Source organism: Ictidomys tridecemlineatus, chromosome X (assembly GCF_052094955.1).
Source record: "Ictidomys tridecemlineatus isolate mIctTri1 chromosome X, mIctTri1.hap1, whole genome shotgun sequence".
NCBI lineage: Eukaryota > Metazoa > Chordata > Mammalia > Rodentia > Sciuridae > Ictidomys > Ictidomys tridecemlineatus.
Window position 1 is genome coordinate 16,242,714 of NC_135493.1, and position 22,364 is coordinate 16,265,077.

The 22,364-nt window shown below is 42.6% G+C and overlaps 1 protein-coding gene across 6 annotated transcripts in view; it reads right to left on the bottom strand.

The window, feature by feature from the left end:
• Positions 1 to 4,662: 4,662 nt before the first annotated feature.
• The window catches only part of Fhl1 (four and a half LIM domains 1), a 58,900-nt gene continuing 41,198 nt past the window's right edge, over positions 4,663 to 22,364 (bottom strand). For 2 of the 6 annotated variants that reach the window (XM_078034226.1, XM_013358541.3), the window contains exons 3-8: positions 9,940 to 10,121; positions 8,896 to 9,070; positions 8,126 to 8,295; positions 7,444 to 7,630; positions 6,634 to 6,833; positions 4,663 to 6,234 (exon numbers count right to left, since the gene is read on the bottom strand). In XM_078034226.1, coding sequence (XP_077890352.1) covers positions 6,151 to 6,234; positions 6,634 to 6,833; positions 7,444 to 7,630; positions 8,126 to 8,295; positions 8,896 to 9,070; positions 9,940 to 10,095 — 972 coding nt within the window. In that variant the 5' untranslated portion in view covers positions 10,096 to 10,121 and the 3' untranslated portion in view covers positions 4,663 to 6,150. Of the gene's footprint in view, positions 6,235 to 6,633; positions 6,834 to 7,443; positions 7,631 to 8,125; positions 8,296 to 8,895; positions 9,071 to 9,939; positions 10,122 to 11,672; positions 11,746 to 17,358; positions 17,452 to 22,364 lie in introns of those variants that run through there. The other 4 variants (XM_005325178.5, XM_040286066.2, XM_005325180.5 and 1 more) reach the window with 4 other exon arrangements.

A 22,364-nucleotide genomic window follows, 5' to 3' on the forward strand; every position in this document is an offset into this window, starting at 1 on the left:
TTTTTGTTTTCATTATAATGGCAAAAAATGTACTGGTACTGGTCATACCAAGTTGTTAACTAAACTATGAACACAAGGAACCAGTAAGGTCAAGAACTAGTAATCAAATCTTCTGCTTTCCCTCTTCATCTAATTGGTGATTAGACAGAATTACACTTCTAGGACAGTAAGAACTCTTCTTCCAACTCTTAACTTCTTCCTTCAACTCTTAGGATGCTGCTTGTTGCTCTTCCTGTGATGGCTTGCACTTATCATCAAGGCCCATTGTTAAAATCTCTTTATTGTAAAAATCATAATCTAATAGTCACCATTTTCTTTTCTTTCTCTTTGAGATGGGGTCTCCCTGTGTTGCTCAGGCTGGCCTCAAACGCCTGGGCTCAAACAGTCCTCAGCCTCCTGAGTAGCTGGGGCAGCAGGTGCATATCACTACATCCAACGAAAAGTCATTGTTGTAATTGAAGTGTACGTTCACAAGGTTGTGTAGGTGTCCCCACTATCTAGTTCCAGAACATTTCAGAAAAGATATCTATTCCCCTGGCCTTTTAAATATTGAATCCTTGAATTCAGTGCTTGACTCAGAAGAGGAAATCTATCTCTACATTTCTTAATTTCTTTATTCTTTCTTTTGCTCACTTTTGCTTGCTTGCTTGCTTGCTTGATTGATTGATTGATTGATTGATTGATTTTTGGTACTAAGGATTGAACCCAGGGAACCAGAGGCACTTACTTAACCACAGAACCACATTCCCAGTATTTCTTTATTTAGAGACAGGGTCTCACTGAGTTGCTTAGGGCCTCACTAAGTTCCTGAGGCTGGCTTTGAACTCACAATCCTCTTGCCTCAACCTCCGAAACCCTTGGGATTATAGGTTTGTGCCACCACACCTGGCGATACTTGCTTGTTTTTTAAAGTCTATACTCAGGCAGTTTGTGTGCTATTTTATATGTACATTTCTTCATTACATTACTGTTAACTGTGAATGATCAAACAAATATTCTGATATACCCACAGATGTTTAGTTTGACCCTTTTTTGGGGGAGGGGTAACCAGGGATTGATCTCAGGGGCACTTGACCACTGAGCCACATCCCCAGCGCTATTTGTATTTTATTTAGAGACAGGGTCTCACTGAGTTGCTTAGGGCCTCACTTTTTGCTGAGGCTGGCTTTGAACTCATGATCCTCCTTCCTCAGCCTCCTGAGCCACTGGGATTACAGGCATGTGTCGCATCCGGCTGTTTAATGAACTTGCTTTCCTCCACTAAGTTTTTTGAAAAGGCCAGGTACTTGTTATCCCAGGTATTTGGGGCCTGGCAGTTATGTAGCCATTCTCCACTGACCTTTCAAGAGCATTCTATGTACATTTGAATCAACACAAGCTAGACACATCCCATTCCTGCCAAAGGTACCACCCTCCATGTATTTATCTGAGGAGTTCTTCACTGCCAAGTCAGGTACCAGGTACTGTTGCTTCATCTGTTGGAACTGCTGAACCAGGGTGTTCTGTTTACAAGTCCAAGGTAACAGAATCCCTAGCCTTCTCCCTGCTTATCCCCTCATGTTTCCCTCCTCTATAGCTTTTAGGTCCCCTCTCCCTGAGACACAGATGTCTGGCCACTACCAGGTTTTACAGATGAGCACATTTCTTACATCACTGTTATCATGGGCACTGCATGTATAATGAAGCTTTACACAGCTTCAGTGCCTAGAAAACCCAGCAGTGCAATATGGGATCCTGTCAGTGCTCCACAGTACCCTGGAGACCTGAATCCTAGCCACAAGGATTTGTGTGTGTGTGTGTGACTTTGTGCATACTGCCTCTCCTCTCTGAGCCCTTTTCCTTGTCTATCAAATGAAGGGGACTCTGGGCCCTTTTGATTCTGTAATTCTGACATTGCTAAATGCCACTCATTCTGGTCGGGTCCAGAACATCAGGAGATATGAAACAGGAGTTACTGCCAAGGAGCCAGAGGTGGAAGGCAAACTGTCCATCACTTAATCTTATCAGGGGTCAATTCCCTGTTGTTACTTTTAGTGCCCCTCCCCTGGCCTGGTTTGTTTAAGCAGAACATCTCCCTTCCCAGCAGTCCAGTTAGTGTTTCCAGATGGGTCCTAGCTGCTCCTCTACTTCTCTAATTCTGTGGTATAATGGTGGTCAGCTCTCATGTACCATATGCCAGCTCTTTAGAGACATCATTTTAAATCCTCACAACAACCCTATGAGGTGTGGTATTCATTTTTACTTACAGAACATTGCCATTTATACAGGTTGGCATTTGTTCCAGGTTGTACAACTAGAAAGAGGAAGAAGAGCTGGTATTTGAATTTAAGTCTCTTCAAATTTGAAGACACCTCCCTACTGCTATGGGAGTAAAATTGTCTTTTGGCTTACAGGGTAGGTCAGGGACACCAGAGCAGTGTCTTTGGTGCTGGGGAGAAAATTTTTGCTAACATTGATTACATTTACTGGATGCCAGTCACCCCACTCATTAAGCACTCATAATCATGTCATCTGCATGTGATTTGGCAAAGTAGGAGTCTCATTTTAAAGGTGAAAAAAAAAACAATCTCAGAGAAGTTAGGGAACTGCCAAAGGTCTCATCGCTAAAAGATGGCAGAGCAGCCAAGGTTTGAACAGGCAGCCTGGCTCCTGACACCATCCTATTAGCCTTAGTTGGCCTGTTTTGATATTCTGATCCCCTTTGAGGATGAAAATGCCTCTTTATTGACAACGTGGTAAGTAGAATTTTACCCTCATTCCTCCTGAGCCTTACAGTTGTTGCTTTTTCAACACACACAATTGCCTTGTAAAGTATTGAGCATAGTGCATGGTAGTTTCCTTATTGTGATGCATTCCTTTTAATGACAATGCAGTGTCACCATTGATAAACTAGAGGGTGTGGCTTGTCAGGCAAGCTTCTCAACCCATCTGAACCTCCATTTTCTCATCTAGAAAATGGAAACAATGGGCCTAGCATGGGCTGGAGGAGCAGATCCAAAATGTATGAGGTATTCTGAAGATGTTTAAGTACTAAGTGCTGAGCAATTGCTGAAGGCAGACACTTGATAGGCCTCCATGTCTTAGGTGAAGAAGATGGTGGAGGCAATCTGTTGGGAATGTGACCAAGTAGTGGAGTGGCTGTATTAGGAATGTTAGGCAATGTGGCTGTTCCTCAGTAGAACTCAGGCCACTAATTCAGGTTTTTTGGACTGGGGGTGAAGGTAACAGAATGAAGGCAAGAAAAGAATGATTGAGGTGCTGGGAGCAATCTAGGACAGATTTGGAGGGGAAGTAAAGGTAGGAAAACAGAGGAGTTTAGAGCAATGAGCAGACTATAGAGGCCAAGGAACCAGCAAGGTAAGTGCCAGTTTCCAGAAGGACAGGAGTTCTGGGTAAAGGAGGGTGAGCTTGGGTGTGGAAAGGCCCATCGCCTGGCCCAAGTAGAGCTTGCAGAAGTGGAGATTACTGGGGTGCTGTCATGGGCTCTCCTGGGGAAAAGGGCATAAGCCAGGTTCCAAGTATTCAGGGAAGGGAGTGGCTTTTCTGTCCCTTTGGGTTTTTTTTTCCTTGTTGTAGTTTCAAGAACCTGCTCCCTTGAGAAGCAGAGAGAACAGCTGCTCTCTACTCCCTAACCCACCACTCCTGCTCCCTGGGGTCCCCAGAAGACTGGACAGACTCTCTGTTGGTTTAAAGGTTTTTGATATCAAATTTGATCTAGAGAAACACAAGGGGATGTTCCATGTTCTTAAAAACATTCATGGTTGTGCAAGGCTCATGTTCAATCTCTAGCACCAAAAACCAAAACAAAAACCCCAGTGGTTTTTGACAGGTTTCTATCCTCTTCTGAGATGGTAAATGTTAGCTACTAAGGGATTCTGCCGTAGCCATGGAGCCCATCAAAACCTAACACCCTCTCATCCCTCCAACTCTGCCTGTTAGCTGAAGTGCAATGAGGAGATGCCCTTAGGGCCTGTTAGACCCTTCCATTCCAGAAGGCAGGCACAGTAGCTTTCTGATGCCCTGGGACTCCTGAACTATACAGAACCCACCACAAGGGTGTGGGTGGGATGTGTGAACCACTTATGTCAGTGTGTGGTGATCTGAAAGCTATAGCAACTGGGGAGCTGTATGCTGGACCAGCCTCTTCCTCTGCCCACACTTCTTCTAACCCCTCAGCCCTAACAAGAGACATGGGCCCAAACCTCATGGAGGAAACTGGGTCTCATTAAAGTAGAGGGCAGAGACTATGCAGTTGGGCTACAGTAGTGCTCAGCATGGATCATGGTCTCCAGAGGGCCCAAGAGGAAAGGAGCCAAGAGGAAGATCCTTCTGAAACAATCAGGGACCATGATTACTTCTCAGTGACATGCCTCATCTGGGATTGCCTCCCCACCCCACTCACACCACCCTGGCCAAATAGAATCAACTCATCATTTTTAAGAGATGCAAATCTGGGGCATGCTATTTTGGGGTCAGAGTGGTCACTAGGTTTTATTTTTTAACTAGATCAAAGTGGCATTATAGGCTTGTTTATAATCTTTATGTTCAGAGTAATTGCACTGAGCTGAGGAAAATCTCTCAGAAGAAGTTACTTGGATTTCCAGTTTAGTACTATCAGGTTGTAGTGCTTCCTCTGCGCAGAATTGAAAGACAGGAGGCAAGTTCTTTCTATGCTGCTTTATTTCTGTAAGGATACACTGAAACGTTAGATGATAATATCTAATGACAAAATGTAGAAATGAGGCATTGGCTTCTATAACCACTTCTACAAGAATGTTAATATGTATTGTCATTACATTTTACTTTTGATATTGTCTCATTATACTATGTAATATAATAATGAAGAATACAGTAAGTAGGTGATCCTGCATTTCAGGGAAGCAGGAGGTGGAAATCTGGTTCTGCTGGTAAGGACGGTGGCCTCCCCACTCCCCCAGAGATCCAGCTAAACTCTTAAGGAAAAGTCTTAGTAATCACAAGAGAAGGGACTTTGCAGTCCTCTTGAACACATGGACAAAGAGCAGACAACTACTATGTTACAAGGAATTCAACTTGTCACGGTTTTGAAATGTCACAACCACACTGATGACAGCCCTGGCGCCTGCTCAGCTACCCCTCTAGAGTTTTATAGTCACTTTTGTAGGATGACTCTCAAAACTGCAAGTATGTCTGAGGGGGCTCAAATATTGTCATGCAAGTTTCCAAACCCATAAACTATTTTACTATTAATTAAAACAAAAATATCATTAATTAAAAAATATAAAAAGGACAGCAGGGTTAGTTTTGATAAGCTTCCATAAGTACTCGCTGTGACACTGTTGCTCTGAAACAGGCTCGTTTTCTCAGGTCTGTTTACACTTCCCAAATCACCCGTATGTTCCATGTTTTAAAGTAGGAACACTCAGAAAACATGCCACACCAGGAAATCCAATGTTAGTATAGGGGAAAGGTCAGGTGAGAATTACCATTAAGTTCAAATGTTAATTTTCTGGAAATTCTTGTTAGTCAAGTGAAAGCACAAAAGAACAGAAGTCAGAATTCTCATGAAAAAGTTACACCATGCATTCCAGCAAGTTCTGTTTCTGCTCACAGAATAGAGTGAGCAGTGAGTTGGAGCAGCCGCTGCAACTCTTGCATGTCATGTCACTACATGGTGGGTCCCAGCTGAGCCACAAAAGATATCTCAGTGGGGGCTTTATCACATATGCTTCTTGCTTACATCACGAAGGAGCTAAATGGTTAGCACTTTTCTGCTCTATGATAAACATGCAGAAGAGTCAATCTATCTAAGTTTTTGTTTTTTTGGTTTTTTTTTGTTTTTTGTTTTTTTGTTTTGTTTTTTCATTGCAGCCATAGAGTAATGAGCTTTGCTGCAAAGGTTGCTTTTTGCTAAATCCTAACATGATCACTGTGTGCCCTTATGTGACAAATACTGTAAAATGGGAGAAAAGACAGAAGGAGCAACTTTAAAGAGGTGAAAGGCCACACTCTTCCCCTATAGATGGTGTTGGGCAGAGAGGGCAAGGACACAAAGAACATGATGCAAATTCCATTTTACAGGACAGGGGCCCTTGTCGATTTACAACTTTTTGGCACAGTCAGGGCAATACACTTGCTCCCCATGAAAAACAAAGCGCTTGTTGGCAAGATTCACGGAGCATTTTTTGCAGTGGAAGCAGTAGTCGTGCCAGGATTGTCCTTCATAGGCCACCACACTGGAGCCTTTACCAAACCCTGTGGAAAAACAAAAGAAAATGAGAGAGACAGCTGAATGAATACAGGTGAGGAAGATGCGGTTCAGAGATAAAATGATGACTTGCCCCATTCACAGAGCCGACAAGCACGCAGAGTCAGTGTCTGGCCTGCTCCCAGCCCCCCACCACTCCACCGCGCACTGGCCCCACGCCGCTGCAACCCTGCTACGGCTCTCAAGGACCTGAGAAAATGCCGGAGCTCAGCCAAAGGCTTCCCTGATTTAAAGAACCCGCATTCCCATGCCACTGCTATCGCCCTGTGACGCGCACCGCACCGGACCTCCCAGCATAATCAGTTTCTTTTGATTTAGGTCAGGGCCATGGCATCAAAGTGGCCACCAGGAGGCAAACTTGGGCTGTTTGTGGGGTGTGCACTTACCGGGCCTCGAGGAGCTGCTAAGCTTCGATTTTTTCTATAAAGAACCACCACCCACGAGGGACAAGTCCTCTCTCCACCCGGATGCCTGCCCCGGAGGTTGGCGCTGGGAAACAGGGTGAGAGGCAAGCGTTTCCCGTGGCACACTGGGGGCTTCCTAGCTTTAGAGACTGGGTGGCTCACTCTTGACACAGTCCTTTTCCCTGAGGATGGCAAAAGTCTTCTCAAATGTACATTTCAAGGCTCCCCCGGGAGATGGGATAATTGGAGGCAGGGGAAAGGGCCCGGGGCACGTGGATCGCGGCCGCGAGATGAGGAATGAAGTGATTAGCTTTGCTTCTGATCGCAAAAAAATAAAAAAATAAAAAAAAATAAACCCTGCCAGCAGGTACCTCTGCGCTAGCCTTCAACTATGGGGTGTCCCCATCCCAGGTTATCACTCCGGCCTCCCTGGCCCTCCCCCTCCCCCAACCCCATCCCCACCAGCATCCCCCCCTTTCCCTCTCCCCCCAACCCCCCTTTGCAGTGCCTCCCCCCCTCCGCACCCCCCACCCCACCCCCATGGTCTCAGGCTTGTGAACTCCTGGCGTGGTTAGCTATTCAGCAGTATTCAGGAAGTGTTCTGTATTGCAAATGCTAACCTGACCTGGGGGAGAATCCAAACTATTGTGGGACCTTTGGGAGCACAGTGGCAGGGGCAGAAGGGCATTCTTTGGGGCCTTTGTGGATGAAACCGACGACATAGGAAAATGAGAGATGGTTACCATGCGTAAAACCTAGCCTGGCAGACTTAGCAAGGACTCTTTAGCCTACCAGTGATGGGGTTCTTGCATCCAGCACACTTCTTGGCCACAAAGTTCTTGTAGCAATCCACGCAGTAATACTGGTCCTCCACAGCGGTGAAACGCTGCCCAGCCAGCTTCTTAGAGCAGGTAACACACACAAAGCACTCGGCATGCCAGGGCTGATCCTGGTAAGTGATTCCTCCAGTTGTGATGGCCTAGACCAGGGGGTGTAGCACCGGATTCAGATTCAACAACCATTTTGTTGAATGACTACAACATGCCAGGCACTGTGCTGGGCGCTTTGGTATACATAATCTCCTTCTATCTCCACAACAGCCATGGGAGGCAGGTGCTATTATTATCCCCAATTTACAGATGAAGACACCAAGGCCCAGAGAAGGCAAGCCCCTCTGTGAGATTCCAACAATTAAGCAGCAAAAGCAGGCCTCTGGAGCCAGGGCTTCCCTGGCTCAGAGCACAGTGCCAGCGCCGTGCCACACCACCACAGTGAGTGCACACACGGGGAGCCTGACTTGGTCATGGCACTATTTTCTCACCCCACAGTCTCCTCATCTGCAAAATGGGCATAATAATTCCTACGTCACAGGGCTGTCATGAGGATGGAATGGGATAGTGTGTGTGCAAGTGCTCGCAAACTGTGAAACACTTCTAGAAACAAAGGTCAGTGCAGAATTCCCTTGACAACATACCTTCTTGCACTTGACGCAGTGCTTGGCAAACTTGGTCTCATGGCAAGTCACACAGTAGAAGTCTTCCCCTTTAGGGAAGAAGCTTCCAGTCCCGATGACTTGCTTGCAGCTGCTGCAAGTGAAGCAGTCCTTGTGCCAGACGGTTCCCTTGTACTCCACATTCTGGTCTCCTGCAGGGAGAAGCAACCGGATAGCCCCACTGACAGGCACTGCAGGGGGCTGCATCCACTCATCTCCCCTCCTCTGGGCCCTACAGAAGTGAGGGGATGCAGGCCCTGCAGTTACTGGCCTCACGCCTCCAACTAGCCTATTGGTGTGCTACTTGCAGTTGTGCCAACCCAGGATTTCGTCATGAGTAGGGACCCCAGCAGTATTAATTTAGGATGAGATGCCTGAATGCCCAGTCCCCCGCCTCTACCCCCTACATGGACTTAGAGGTTCAACAGGGGGCTGCCACATCCAGAATTACACCCCAGAAAGAAACATGCTTTGATCACTTACTACACCCAAATGAGAAAGCGCTACATACTTTTCACTTCATTCTCTTGCCACAAGCTGTTCTTGCCAGTGTTCTTTAGTCTCCGAGTGTGTGCGTGTGTGCGAGCATATATGTGTACGCATATATACGTGTATGTATATGTGTACATATATATGCTAAAATCTCAAAGCAGCTCACAGCAACGTTAGCCCCACCGTGACAAGCAAGCCCGAAATCACGCCTGCCCTCAGGGCCTCCTCCCTGGCAGCCCAGGGTGGGAGAGAGATAGTACCTGCCACAATGGCCTTGAGGCACCCTTTGCACTTGGGGGAGTCCTCCCGAGTGACACACTTGTTGCAAAAGATCTTGCTCTCCTTGGACACGAAGGTCTCATTGGCCAAGGGGTGAAGGCACTTGGCACACCGGAAGCAGGTGTCGTGCCAGTAGCGGTTCTTGTAGTGCACCTCCTAGAAACAAAGCAGAGTGGGGCAGGCCACTGTGAGGGGTGTCAGGGGCAATGGAAGCAGCCTCCTATCAAGGCTACTTTCCCCAGGACTGACTGACTACTGAGATGCTGCAGTCCCCTATGCCTTGGGGATGCCCTGGGGTAAGTATTCAGTAGCAAGAGAAACACTGAGGTGAGGATGAAAAACTCACATTTCCTGAAATATAGAGGGTGCAGGTTGAGCAGTCCTAATCACGGAATCTGAAATTCAAAATGCTCCAAAATCTGAAACTTTTCGAGAGATAACACGATGCCACAAGTGGAAAATTCCACACCTGAGCTCATTTGCCAGGGGGGAGTCAAAACCCAGGCACACGGCACAGTTTATTCAGTGACCCCAAGGGGAAAAAAGATCTTCAGAGCCCCTTCCTCTGCAATGCACACAGTAAGCTGCATGTACACAATTATTTAAAAATTTGTATAAAATTACCTTCAGGTTATGTGTGCAGGATGTATATGAAATTTTGTATCTAGACTTGGGTCCCATCCCCAAGATACTCATCATGGGTATATAAACATGGGTATGTAAATATTCTAAAATCCAAAAAATATCTAAACTCTGAAACACTTCTGCTCCCAAGCATTTCAGATAAGGGAGACTCAACCTGTACAACCAAAAGAGCTAGCAAGGGCCTTGGCATCCCTCTAGTCCAAGGCACATATTAAACATCTCAGGACACCAGGAACAGTCTCAGGGACTGGAGAGGCCATCTCAAGGTCTCAAGATGGCTACCCTGATGAGAACTCACAAAGAAAGCTATTGTCACAGCTGCAGGAAAAGTACACTCCAAAGCCCAATCTGTCCTGCTCACACATAGGGATGATCATTACCTTGGAGTCGGCACCAATGGGCTTGCGGCATTCCACACAGGTATTGGCGCAGAACTTGTCAAAACACTTCAGGCAGCAGTTGTGGCCATCCTTCTCCACGTACTTCTTCCCCTGCAAGGGGTCCCTGCAGTAGTGGCAGTCGAACTTCTCAGCCATAGTGCCCACCCTATAGCTGGAGGGACCTGTGGAGGCAAGCCAGCAGAACAAATGACCAATGGAAGAGCTAGGGCACTCTACAGAAGAGGGTCCTAGAAATATCTGTGCACTACTGTGTGACCAATAAAACCCTCTGAGTCCGTGGGATCTGGGGACCAAGGCCCAGCTTCCTCTGGGAACCGGAGCCCAGCTTCCAGTGGAGACTGACTGGCCATCTGGTGCCAAGGCAGCAGATACTTCACTATGATTCCCAAGAAGAAAGTGCTCTGAGTGGAACTCCCTGAGTGCAAGAGGCCAAGGGCCAGCAACTCCCTGGGGAGATGACAGAAATCCCTGCTGGGACATACCACTATGCTGACTCTCATAGGAAACTGAGGAGGATAAGGGGATCAGATCTTCTGCTGGCTGGGATTACCACACTGGGATTTTGGAAGATGAGGTCATAGTGAGCAGTGAATATGAGAGATTGAGGGAGTATGATGGAGCAGAGAGGAAGAAGAAATAGTTTCACACAAAAAAGAGCAGCAGGCATACTATGTGCACACAGCAGCTTCTTGGGGAGATGCCCACATTGGCAGCCCGGTCCACAGGAGGAGACAGGGGCCAGGCCCTATGCTCCAAGGACTGCCCTGGTTACCATATTACAAGACAGAAGCCTCCCTGCCAGCTGTTGCCCCCTTTCCCATCACTTTCTAGGTAGAAAAAAGTATTCTCTGCAGGCCTTACTATCTTCCTATCTGTCCAATTCTATTTGTCATGAACAAAACTTAACTGCTAACTCTGTACCATACTAGGTACAGAAGTTCCTCAAGAATTCATTTTAATTTACTTGAAATCTAGCAGAAATGTTTGTAGTCCTTGAATAGATCCCTAAAAGTTTTACCCCTGACAGTTTACTGACTTTTGAAGCCTGAGCAATAGGGCCACAAAGTATTTATCAATATGGCATTCTTGACAGGCACCAGCATATTTCGCAACTGAATAATTTTGTCATAGTGATATGTGGTTTTGTGACAAACCAAAATCAAATCGCCTTTGGATCAAGCAAGTGAGAATCAGTATATTCACTAAAGTATATTCACCAATTGGGACAAGTGCTGTTTAAAACACTGCAAGTTTAAAATACAATGTGGAAAAAATGACTTTTTACAAAGGTTTTAGCTGATTATTCCAAGAATCTCAGAAGTCCCTTCTCATGAACAGCCTCCACTTATTCCCCCAGCCCTGCCATGGCTAGCCGTAGCCCTAGACAACAGGCCAGAACAATCCTGAGCACTTCCAAGGCCTTTTGTGGCCCCTTTGCCAAGTCATTTTCTAAGGAATCTTGTGCCCGGGAAAGTACCAAATTATAAGTTTCTATTAGCTCACAATTTCTTTACACATATGCTAATTTTTCCTCTCCTTCTGAAAAAAGAAATCTGTACAAGTAAATTGAGAGCAATTATCTAATCTATGCAAGGAACACTAGAACTCAGAGTATTTTATTTCAAACTATCCACATACATGGTTATCAAGCATCCTAAGTATAATTTAGAGAGAAAGGAGGGAAAATAAATGAGCAGTTGCCTGCTACTCACCGCAGCTCTCCCATCAACTGAATGGCCCCAGACTCCCACTTTGGGTTCCATTCCCAGGTTTTTTTTTTTTTAATACAACCACATGTCCAAGTTGTTTGGATCCTGTTGCCAGTGGCAACCAAACAGCAGAGAGTGAGCTAAGGAAACCACACCCTGTGTCTGGGAACCAGCCTGGGTCCAGGCTGTTGAACTCTCACTCAGACCCCAGTAAGTCTCTGCAGCCAACCTCCAAACAAGGGAAACTGGGTCACTGAACACACACAACACCTTCTGCCTCATAGGGACATACATCTAGGCCCCCTCATCTCCAGAGAGCTGGCATGCGAAGTAAATGAGTGACATTCTTGTGTAAGGACAGTTGCTTGGACAGGTGTGTCACAGTGAAGAGACAAGGAAGACAAGAGAATGGTTCTTACTTACATATTTCCCTAAAAGGAATATGGAGATGTTCCCTTGTGTGACTGGGTTAGAAACAAAATGTACACACACAGTGAACCCAGGGCCAATCTCCTTGAACTATGTATTGTTTATGTAAGACAGCTGTTCAACTGTCTGTGGCTCCATGCCTAGAGACAAAAGTACCTGTCACTGTGACAGCATGTGGAAAAATCACTCTCCCTCATCCATTCTCATTGGTCTTTCCCATGTCATGAGATTCTTGTCTTCCCTTTGCCACATTGAAACTGTGCTCTCAACAAAGATTTGCTTTCTTGTTAAGAAGCTGACTAGTGAGACCAAACAAATCTCCAGTATGAGTAAATGCCAGGAAATTAAATTATCAGTGGCTCCTAGGTGCCATTTGGCAGAAAAACAGATTTTGTAAGATTAGCCAGCAATGGCTTCCTACACGGCTAGGAAGCTTGACTGAGCTCACCTTTCAGAGACTATCTTCTTGGACTATATCTGAAAGTCCCTCTTGTTCCCTTACTGAGGCCTCTATTAAGAATACAACTTTGAATGTGCTCATTTTAGACTCTTTTAATGTCTATCAAAACAGAAATTGGATTACAAACATTTCTACATTAAGGTACCATGCACAACCCCAATTAAGGGGAGTCCTCTACCTTTTGGTAATTTCAGAATCCTAGCTTTATGGTATATAAGTATCAGCATCATACAATAGAAAAAGAAATGCTAGGTGCTGGGGTTGTGGCTCAGCGATTGAGTGCTCGCCTTGTACATGCAAGACCCTGGGTTAGATCCTCAGCACCACATAAAAATAAATGAATAAAATAAAGGTATAAAAAAAGAAAAAGAAATGCTAAAAAACAAAGAATTTCATTTAGAGTTATCTAGAAGTTTTCAAGAGAAGGAAAACTGCAATAGAAGTCACAACACCAAAGATATAACTGCCAAGCCTTTCTCACTTTAAAAGCGAATGCTTTCTGTATTTTTCCCAGTGCCAAGGTCTTCAGTGCTTACTTTCATAGTTTTAGAACGCAACTCTCTCAGTTTCTAGGCACCCCAATGATGAAATAATCTATGCCTCACCAATGAACAAGGAAGTACAAAAGTGTGTTGAAAACATCAGTCAAGGAAGCACAGTATTATTCCTATATAACAGGGTCTTAAACCAATCAAAAGTAACAATAAACGAGTCAATCTCAAGTTAATGGTACCAATAAGAGGAGCCTCATTTGTTGGCATTTTGAATCCTGGCTGTTCTCCAAGTGTGAGAAATTTAGGGTCATATGGCATAATGAATCCTAATATTATGTACAGTTATAATACACCAATGGGAAAAAATAAGAAATCCAGGGTCACTTGATATTCCCACCAAACTCTGTATCCAGATAGACATAAAGATTTCCAAGGGCATAATTTAGAATTCACTTTGACAGTTGTCTTAAGTCATTTTTATGTGTGTGGAAACATTTATTAATCAAGATAAAATAGGCACTTCTAGGAATGTTGGCTTTACTGCCTAATAAGTAAGTAGCCTAGAAATACCTAAAGTATGTTACCAATATCTATGTCAAATTCATGAACTTTAATACTTTTTGTTTTTAAAAGAAATCTTAAGTAGAACTTTGGGAAACATGAATTAGCTTACCTCATGTATTTCTTTTTGATCATTTGGTATGAAATTATTTCAAACCCTCACACAACGAGTTTAGGGTGAATCTGGAATAATAGCTATTCCTACTGGCAGGATAGCTACCACACTAAAACTTTCCATAAAGGAGGGGATAATGTGTACAAGATCAAAATGTTTTGCTAGGAATTATCTTCAAAGGGGTCCACAACTCTAAAAACCCAGCTGATAAATGACAATGCTTACAGAAAAGTTCCTAAAGGACAGAATATCCCAAGTGGAGGACACCATCAGTGTCTGGGACATAGTTCAGCTTTAGCTTCATAAAGAGAGAAAAGTCTGCACTCCCCCCCTTAGCCTTTATTAGACATGCTCAGAGAACAAAGAAATACTATGATTACATTTCAGCTTTTCTTCAGGGCTCTATTTATTCTTATTCAATTGACAAATTCTTAGTTACTTTTCTCTAGGGAGTAATTTTTATCCCCTTAGCAATTTCTACATATGTGAAATGTGAAGCCTTTTAACTTTTTAGAAGGCAGTTAGAAATGTGGATAGGTGATCAAATTTTAGATACCAATTCCAAAAATGGCAGGCTTTCTTTTTATCCTTCTTCTTTCAAAAGACACATCATTCTTCACTTTAAAATTTTTTCCTGAAGAGAAAAAATTTGTTATCTACATCCAACATGCTAAAAGGTGTCTACACAAACCTTAATATTGCAGTAAAGTTTAAGCTTTCAATTTAATCATGTATGTATATGAGTAATATAACATTGCAAATTTGGGTTTTTTTTTTTTACTATAAACCTCTCATTAGAAAAGCTCCAGTCTGTCTTTTATATGTATTTTCCCAGGTGTTTCTTGCTAACATTCATTTTTTTCTTCTTGCCCAAGTGGCTCAAAATAAGAATACTGAAGGAAAAAATGAGTATTATGACTAGATTGTGTTTTTCTAACCATTCCTTTCCCGGGGTGCTACAATGTACAGTATCAACAATGAACAACAACCCAAATGGAAAAAAATTCAGGTTATTTCTGGTCTGTTGATGGCTAAGTCCAACATACCAGCACAACAGTGACTCCATGTATAAATAAATGTTGGCTTCCAGAGAACATTTGACAAATGGAAGGAGCCTCAGCTGATGAATAGGACACTTGTTGTCACAGACATGCTAATGCACCTGGAGGTGTCATCAAACATTTGGGAATAAATACACAAATAGCTACAAGGAGCTGGAGCTCGTGAGTCATGGCTGAAAAGTGATCTTTCATAGACTCTCACAGAAAAATCAGAAAATATTTTTCCCTTAAAAACAACACGTACAGGGTGATTCTATATTATTAGTATGCTGCATTTAGAAAAAAAATCCCCTTTGGGTCACCAATACCTAGAGAACACCATTTTAGATTGTATCTGGTGTCAGGAGGGTTGGATATAGATCATTAAATTAAAAGTTATGTGCCCCTGGGCTTGCAACAGGCCAGATTCTACCTTAGTACTATTTTGTCAATATATGAGGTTTATCTTGATGTTGTACATACTATTTGCAGCATATCCCATCTTTCATATAAGAAAAAAGCGATCACAACCTGGCAGCAATAGAACATGTGTTTTTAGTCTACCCAGTTGTAGACAGTCATTTGGTGGTCATTAAAAGTACAAAATGCTCAGTTCACCCTCAACCAAATCTTTTGACTACAATTTTTCATTGATTTTAAGAGGACAATCCAGTTTGATTGCTCCCCTCTCACCCCACTCTCTCATTTTCCAGCCTTTCTCTGAGAAAGGAGTACTGGGTATGTGCAGCCCACTGGTCAGTGACTGGTAAAGGGACCTAATGGCTATATAATATGGCCAATGATCTTATTTCCCTTTCTAGACCCCATTCTGGCCTTGATTTCAAATGCCAGAGGGTAAAAAAATCAATCTACATTATTTTGCAGTGTTCAGGGTCCCTGAAATGTTCTCTTAGTGTTTGGATTTGCTCACAATAAATTCTGATCCAATGATCTGAACCTCTATTTTTGTCCATCTGAAGCACATTTCAGTGTAACACTAATTTTCCTTCTGTGAGGACTTATCTTCCTTTCATGGACCTAATTATTCTCTGCATTCATGGAACAATGAACCTAATTAAATATAAAATGCTATTTATGCTATTTATTGATTTTAAAAATCTTCTAAAAGATTTTTAGAAGGACAGACCCCAGATTCAGATAACCAAAAATAACATGATTTGGTGTAATTTAAAACCCAAGATTGGGCATGCCATAAATATTTAACCTTTTAAACTTATTTTCCTATCTGTCACTTAATTAGTAAATAAAATGGAAAGTCACTCTATAGTTAATGTGCATTCAAGGTCCATCATAACAACAGGGACAGCTGTCCAATTTGTCTACACCCAGAGAATGCAAATGTTGGTCAATAACCACATTCTTGGGCATGTAGTACCATGTTTTTAAAACAGTTTCTAGGGATTGGGGGGAAATACCAAACACCTTCAGAATACTTAGAGACAAAGCAGATATTGCATTCTCATTAATTAAAGTAATGAATTCCACTGCAGCATATATGCTTTAAAAACCAAAAGGATTACCATTGTTGAAATATTGACAGACATTTACAAGTTTTCAAAAATAATTTTCCCCAAACATACCACAATAATTACTTTGGCCCTTAACCTGAAAGCTGGGAGACAGGACAAAGTGCTTGTTTTCTTCCCAACTGTCTTACTTCACCAGCTCCAGGGCAGAGGGCAACAAGAACAACTGCCACATTCCTGGCCTTGGGGGAGAGACACAGGGAGCAGGCTAACTTCACAAAACTGGGCTTCTGTCCTTTAGCCCCTATTCCATGGATTTCTTGTTTGTGGCAAAGGGCTTTCATAATGCCAGGTTACAAAACAAGAAGATGAGTTGTGTGGTCATCATAGACTAAGGGACCCAAAACTTCGACCTTTTTTTCCAAAAAGAAAAACTAATGACCTATTTGTCATATCAGAAGAATCTGTAGTTATTTCTTTAGGAACACTAAAAATATTATTCAGGGCTTGGGTTGTGGCTCAGTGGTACAGCACTCACCTAGCACATGTGAGGCACCTCAGCACCACATAAACAAAAAAATAAAATAAATGTATTGTGTCCATCTACAACTAAAAAAAATTTAAATTTTTTTTAAATCTTGTTCTGAAAAAGGGAAGATATGGTAAGTCACTATTGACTTTTGTAGTTACAAATATCCCTCCTTCTTCTCCATGTTCATTTTATCTTTTTCCAACACTTTAAGTTATATTTCAAACACAGTCAAGATGAAGAGTTATATATTATAAATAACCAAATACTAAATAACCAGTCTCCCCTCTTTTCTCATAATCTCTTATAGTTTCATAAGACATCCTGAAAAGTGTAAAATATCATCACTTATATTTTTAAACGTCACTCAAATGGCTAATTCTATTTGAGTAATAATCTTTTGTCTTTGAAACAGTATGAGAGGACAAGCACAAAACAGATAAAAACTATGATTTGTGTACTATTTCAATAAGAGTAAAATCATTTAATTGAAAGTTATCTTTTAGGCAAATAATGAGTTCATTGCCCTAACAAAATTGTGCTCAAGAGAAAAGAAAGAACATGAGGTTTTTACCTGAGTGTCTATGAGAAGCCATGGCTTAAAGACCAAGTTCAGCAGCAGCACCTAGATCAGTCTTCCCTCAATCCCAGCTGATAGGACTGTGGCTCATTTGCGAACATACATTTAAGGGGAAGCGGCTCACAAAAATAACCAAGAGCAGATGTCCCACCCCTCCTCAGAGATCACAACCTTAATCCCACTAGAAAATTCTTAACCATTTTAGGTGATCCAAGGGAGAAGAATAGGACCCAGTAAAAATACCAAACGCTACATATAAATACCTGTGGGGCGACTCAGCATCCAAATTAGCTCCAGAGCCAGAGAGGCCACATAGAAAGTCATCCCCGTACCGGAATAAAATTTGGACTCAGCTCTGACATAGCTTAACGCTGAGCCAACCTTATTAATCTACTTTATATGCCTCAAGAGCTTGCATTTGGCCCTATAAATAATGCATTTTTGTGCTGTTAATGATAAAAGTAACTAAGTGATAGACTTTTGTTACCAGTGTAATTAAAGAGGATTAGACACTATGACTATAGAGATTAAGGGTATTATAAATGCTTAACTCTATGTCCTCCTTGGTATGTACCAGAGATCAGCAGATAGCCGAAGAGAACAATTATAGCCACCCTATCTCCCCAACATGAGATAGAAGAAAACAGAATGGGGATGCACATGCATATCCCTGCTACACACACACAAAGAAGACTGTCCCACCTACTCAAATCTCTCGCTTTTTATTGTCATTGGACTATAAATGTAAAAGCATGAATGAAAATAAAGACATGAAACCTTACATGTTATAATGGCTCCACAGACCATCAATTGGTTGGAGAATGGCCAATCAGACAGAAATTTTAGCAAAAGCCTCCAAGTCCCTCCAGGACCCCCTACCACCAGCCACTCCTCTGCCCTCATCCCCAAACCCCTGGCACTGGTACACTCTTCACTGGCCTTCTCACTATTCCTTGCACCTTTTTGGTACAGAACATCTCCTGGTTGCTCCTCCAACCACTACAAGTCTTTGCCCCAAGCCACTGTCAACAGAGTCTCCTGTGACCAGCCTTAAGGTTCAAAATGCAACTTCGCTCCCTGCCAACATACTCCTTCCCTTTCTTCTGCAAGTTCTTGTCCACACGATAATTTTCCGCAACTCCTTCTTCTCCTTCTAACACAGCAGGCGTCACACTGATCTCTCTCACTTGTCTGATTTGCCCCTCTGCTCCAAGAGGGCAGAGACTCGGTGGTGGTGTTCACTGCTGTGGCCCTAATACCTACAACACAGTGCAGCTCCCAGGAGACTTTCAAAAACCATTAGTTGGAAAAATCAAACAAAAGAAGCCAACAAGTGTCAAGTAACCCTCCAAAAACATAAGTGCTACCAAGAATCCTTAAAGTGGCTTTGGCTACTAAACTTCAAGGATAACAAGATGAGTTTTGACTCTGGGACCAGCCCTGGGATGAGTACCTTTATATCCAGTGTCTTATCTAATAGTGCATATGTCACTGCTTTGGGCCCTATTCAAAAAGCTCCCCTACCAGGCTGAGGGCTCGAATAGTGCTTTGTCTTGTCTCCACATTCCTACAACACATAATAGGTAAGTGCTTCACAGATAAATGAATGAATGAGTTTCCCAATTCTCATGCTCTTCAAGCAATCCAGGAAAAGTTATTCTAGGAGATAGCTGAAATTGCCATTAACTCCTAGTTAGCTGGAAAATGGCATAACAATAAACACCTGCAGTTTCAGGCAAATACATTGCATGTTAGGGTTAAAAAAAAAAATAGACCTGAGAAAAGATAGGAAGTGGCACTATGCTCTCCCCTCCACATTTTTCTAGCCTTTTACTCATCCAGGCTGATTAAATTATGGCAGAGGGATTGGCCAGTTGCAACAACACCATGCCCACAGAATAAACTTACACTTTTCATTGAGGGGAAATGCTCTTATTTTATTATATGATTAAGATTTACAAAATCAGAATTTTAGATTTTCATGAGGGAGGCATATTTTTTTTTAGGTAGAGTAAGTGTATTTTTAAGTGCTTCTCTTATAGTGGTGTGAATAATGAGCTTATTGTGCCACAAATGCTTTCCTTTAGGAAGTCAATTTTAGTTTCAAGCTATTCATCAGGAGGTAGATCGTCATAGTGAGTAGAGTAGTCCTTTAGGGGTCAAATCATTTTGAAAAGCAATCATAGATAAATATGAATCTCTTTTGCCTGAGACATAAGAAAATACAAAGACAAAACACCACTTTCTGAACACTAACTACTCAAATATGACAAGCCACTGAGCTGGGAGTGCCATCCTACAACTAACTACATTTATTCCAGCTGAAGTTCACATCAACCAGATAACTCTGCCTTCCTAAAAACTTTATGAAGCATGACCCATGCCTGCTTGGACATTACTCCCTACTCCTGCTGTCCTCAGGTCACAAAACTAGACCTTTCACAAAACCAAAAAGAAAAAGGCCAACTGTAATGGAAAAATCAATTTCTCAGTAAGAACAGTTGGTAGCTTTGTCCTGTGGTTCAGAAACCTTGATGGTTATTTAGCAGATACCTGAATAGTCAACTGGCTTTACTGGTGTCTGAGCTGATCTTATTACACATTAACAGTGTGATGTTTAATAATATCCTTGATAATCACTGTGCTGCTTTTAAGTGCCTTAGTATAGTGCTGCGGTAGCTGCCTGCACTAGTGAACCAATCTTGTTAGTGTCTGAAGGCCACATTTCAGGTCTTCAAGTCTCTCCTGGGCTAGCAAAATTAGGATGACTTTTTTTAGGGGGTGCTAGGCATCAACCCCCTGGCCCCCAACTTGATCCTGAGAATCATTCATATCAGAGTTTATCTACATTATCTTCGTATTCCAACTACCCATGGATGCATTATGCCCTATCTTGGGGTCCACCTGTATGTGACACTGTGCCATCCATTCATTTATTGTATATGATAAACACTGAGCAGATGTCCTACTATGTAATGTAAGACATTTTAAATATCCCTTACTTTCAATGGTGCTAAGATAAATATACAAATGACTTCCATTCAAGGCAGGGCTTGGTGAGTATTACAGGGGAGATATAACATATTATCGAGATTTATCACTAGGAGAGATCATACCAACTTTGGTATGATCTCTTTCAAGTGAGAAAGACTTGGTGAATAGTTATCATGGCACTGGAGTGGTCCCTGAAGAATGGCTAAGACTGTAGCATGCACATAATGGGGAGGGGCCATTCCAAGATAAAGGTATGGTGTGGTCAATTGTGTGAGAAGAACACAGAGCTTATCAAGAAGCAGGATGTAGCCTGCAAGTGGGGAGGTGACAGGGCATGAAGATAAGTGGTAGGACCCATAGAGAGAGAGGTGGGAAAGCCATAGCAGATGGCTTTTTATAAGTGGTACATGGAAAGGGTGAGATCTGAGTGATGCAAGCAGCTAAAAGAAGGGTGGATCTCACAGGAAGAATCTGGAGGCAGGGAAAGGGCCTACAAGAGCATTACACTTATTAAGGAAGGGCTGCATGAAAGACACTGGCTGTGGGCCTGGAAAAGAAAGACTAGATGGAAAGGACACTGTGAGACAGGACTGAAAAGACTGAGTAGACACAAAGGAGGGGATGGAGCCAACGAGCTCTTGGGAGATTGAGATTCTGGCAAGCAGGAGAATCATAGGGGATGTGAGAGGCAGAGCCAGTGTGGGACAGAGTGGCACTCTGGACTCCATGATGAGGTTCTTTTATGATGTCAATAGTGAACCCCTTTAATGAGATTCAGTTGTTAAGCAGAGAGAAAGTAAGACTAGTTTGTGGGGATTCCCACACTGCAATTGGATCCTACCCTCTACCTCAGAAGCACCACTGGGAGGATCACACTTCAAAGTTCAAAGTGGTGCAACCATAGAGTCAAATGCTGCATATTCAGTGACCCACTTGGCTCATGCACACCTCAGGAATTTCTCCTTCACAGTGTGACTTGTGGTCACACTTCTCCTTTATTTTCCTTTTATTAAAGACTTTTTCAAATGGTTGAAAACTTATTCAGACAATTACTGGTCATTAGTCATGGCCAGAAGCAAGAGGCTGAATAACAAGGAATGGATTCTTTGTGGATTTATCAGTGGTTTCATCTCAATATGTTTTACATTATTCTTCTCCTCTTGTCTACTACTAATAAATTAATATGCTACAAGTTTTTTCTCAATATAATTTTGTCAGGCTAATAGTTCCTCTGCCAACAATTTCTCCTGAGTGACTCCAACTGCAAGATTAAAGCATCTAGTCATGTACTATGATATGATGTGATTCAATGTTGAACTCTCCAGAGTATTTCTTGTCCTATGTACTCTTGCCAGAAAAAGTCAAGTACAGCTTCAGCCATCTCAGGTTCCTGTCAATCTTTAAGGTGGGGAGAGTACTTTTTCCTATTCACAAGTCCAATTTTGCAAAGTCACTGCTTAAATGTCACCATTCCCAGCATAACTATGAAAGAGCAAAATGAAGGAGCGCTCCCACACCTACATAAGAGGTGATTTTCTTCATGCAAGATGCAAATTAACGTCCACAATTCTGCCTCTCCAAAGGGCCTCTGAATCTCAGAGCAAAAGAAAAGGTAGCTATGAACAGGGGAAGATCTGTTACAAATGAGATAAGATACATGAAATAAAAGACCCTGTAAACAGCAGGGCACCTTTAAAATGCTAATTATCCCTACTGACGACCTGTTCATTCTACAATTGACCAAGGCTCAGAGGGTTTCCAAATAATATTCACTAAGGGATTAAGAATTGAAATATATGTCATGGCTTCTGTCATTTGATTTTTGAAAATGTCATTCCATGATTAGTAACGGTTTAAAATGTCTCCTCTTCCCAAAGTCTGCCCCTTCCCATGTTACCTTTAGACCCTCTTCAAGATGTAGAAAATATTCTACAGATATTTTCATGGCCCTCTAATCAGAAATCATTATCAGGACACCATTGCACAAATGATTTTCAGAGCAAGCC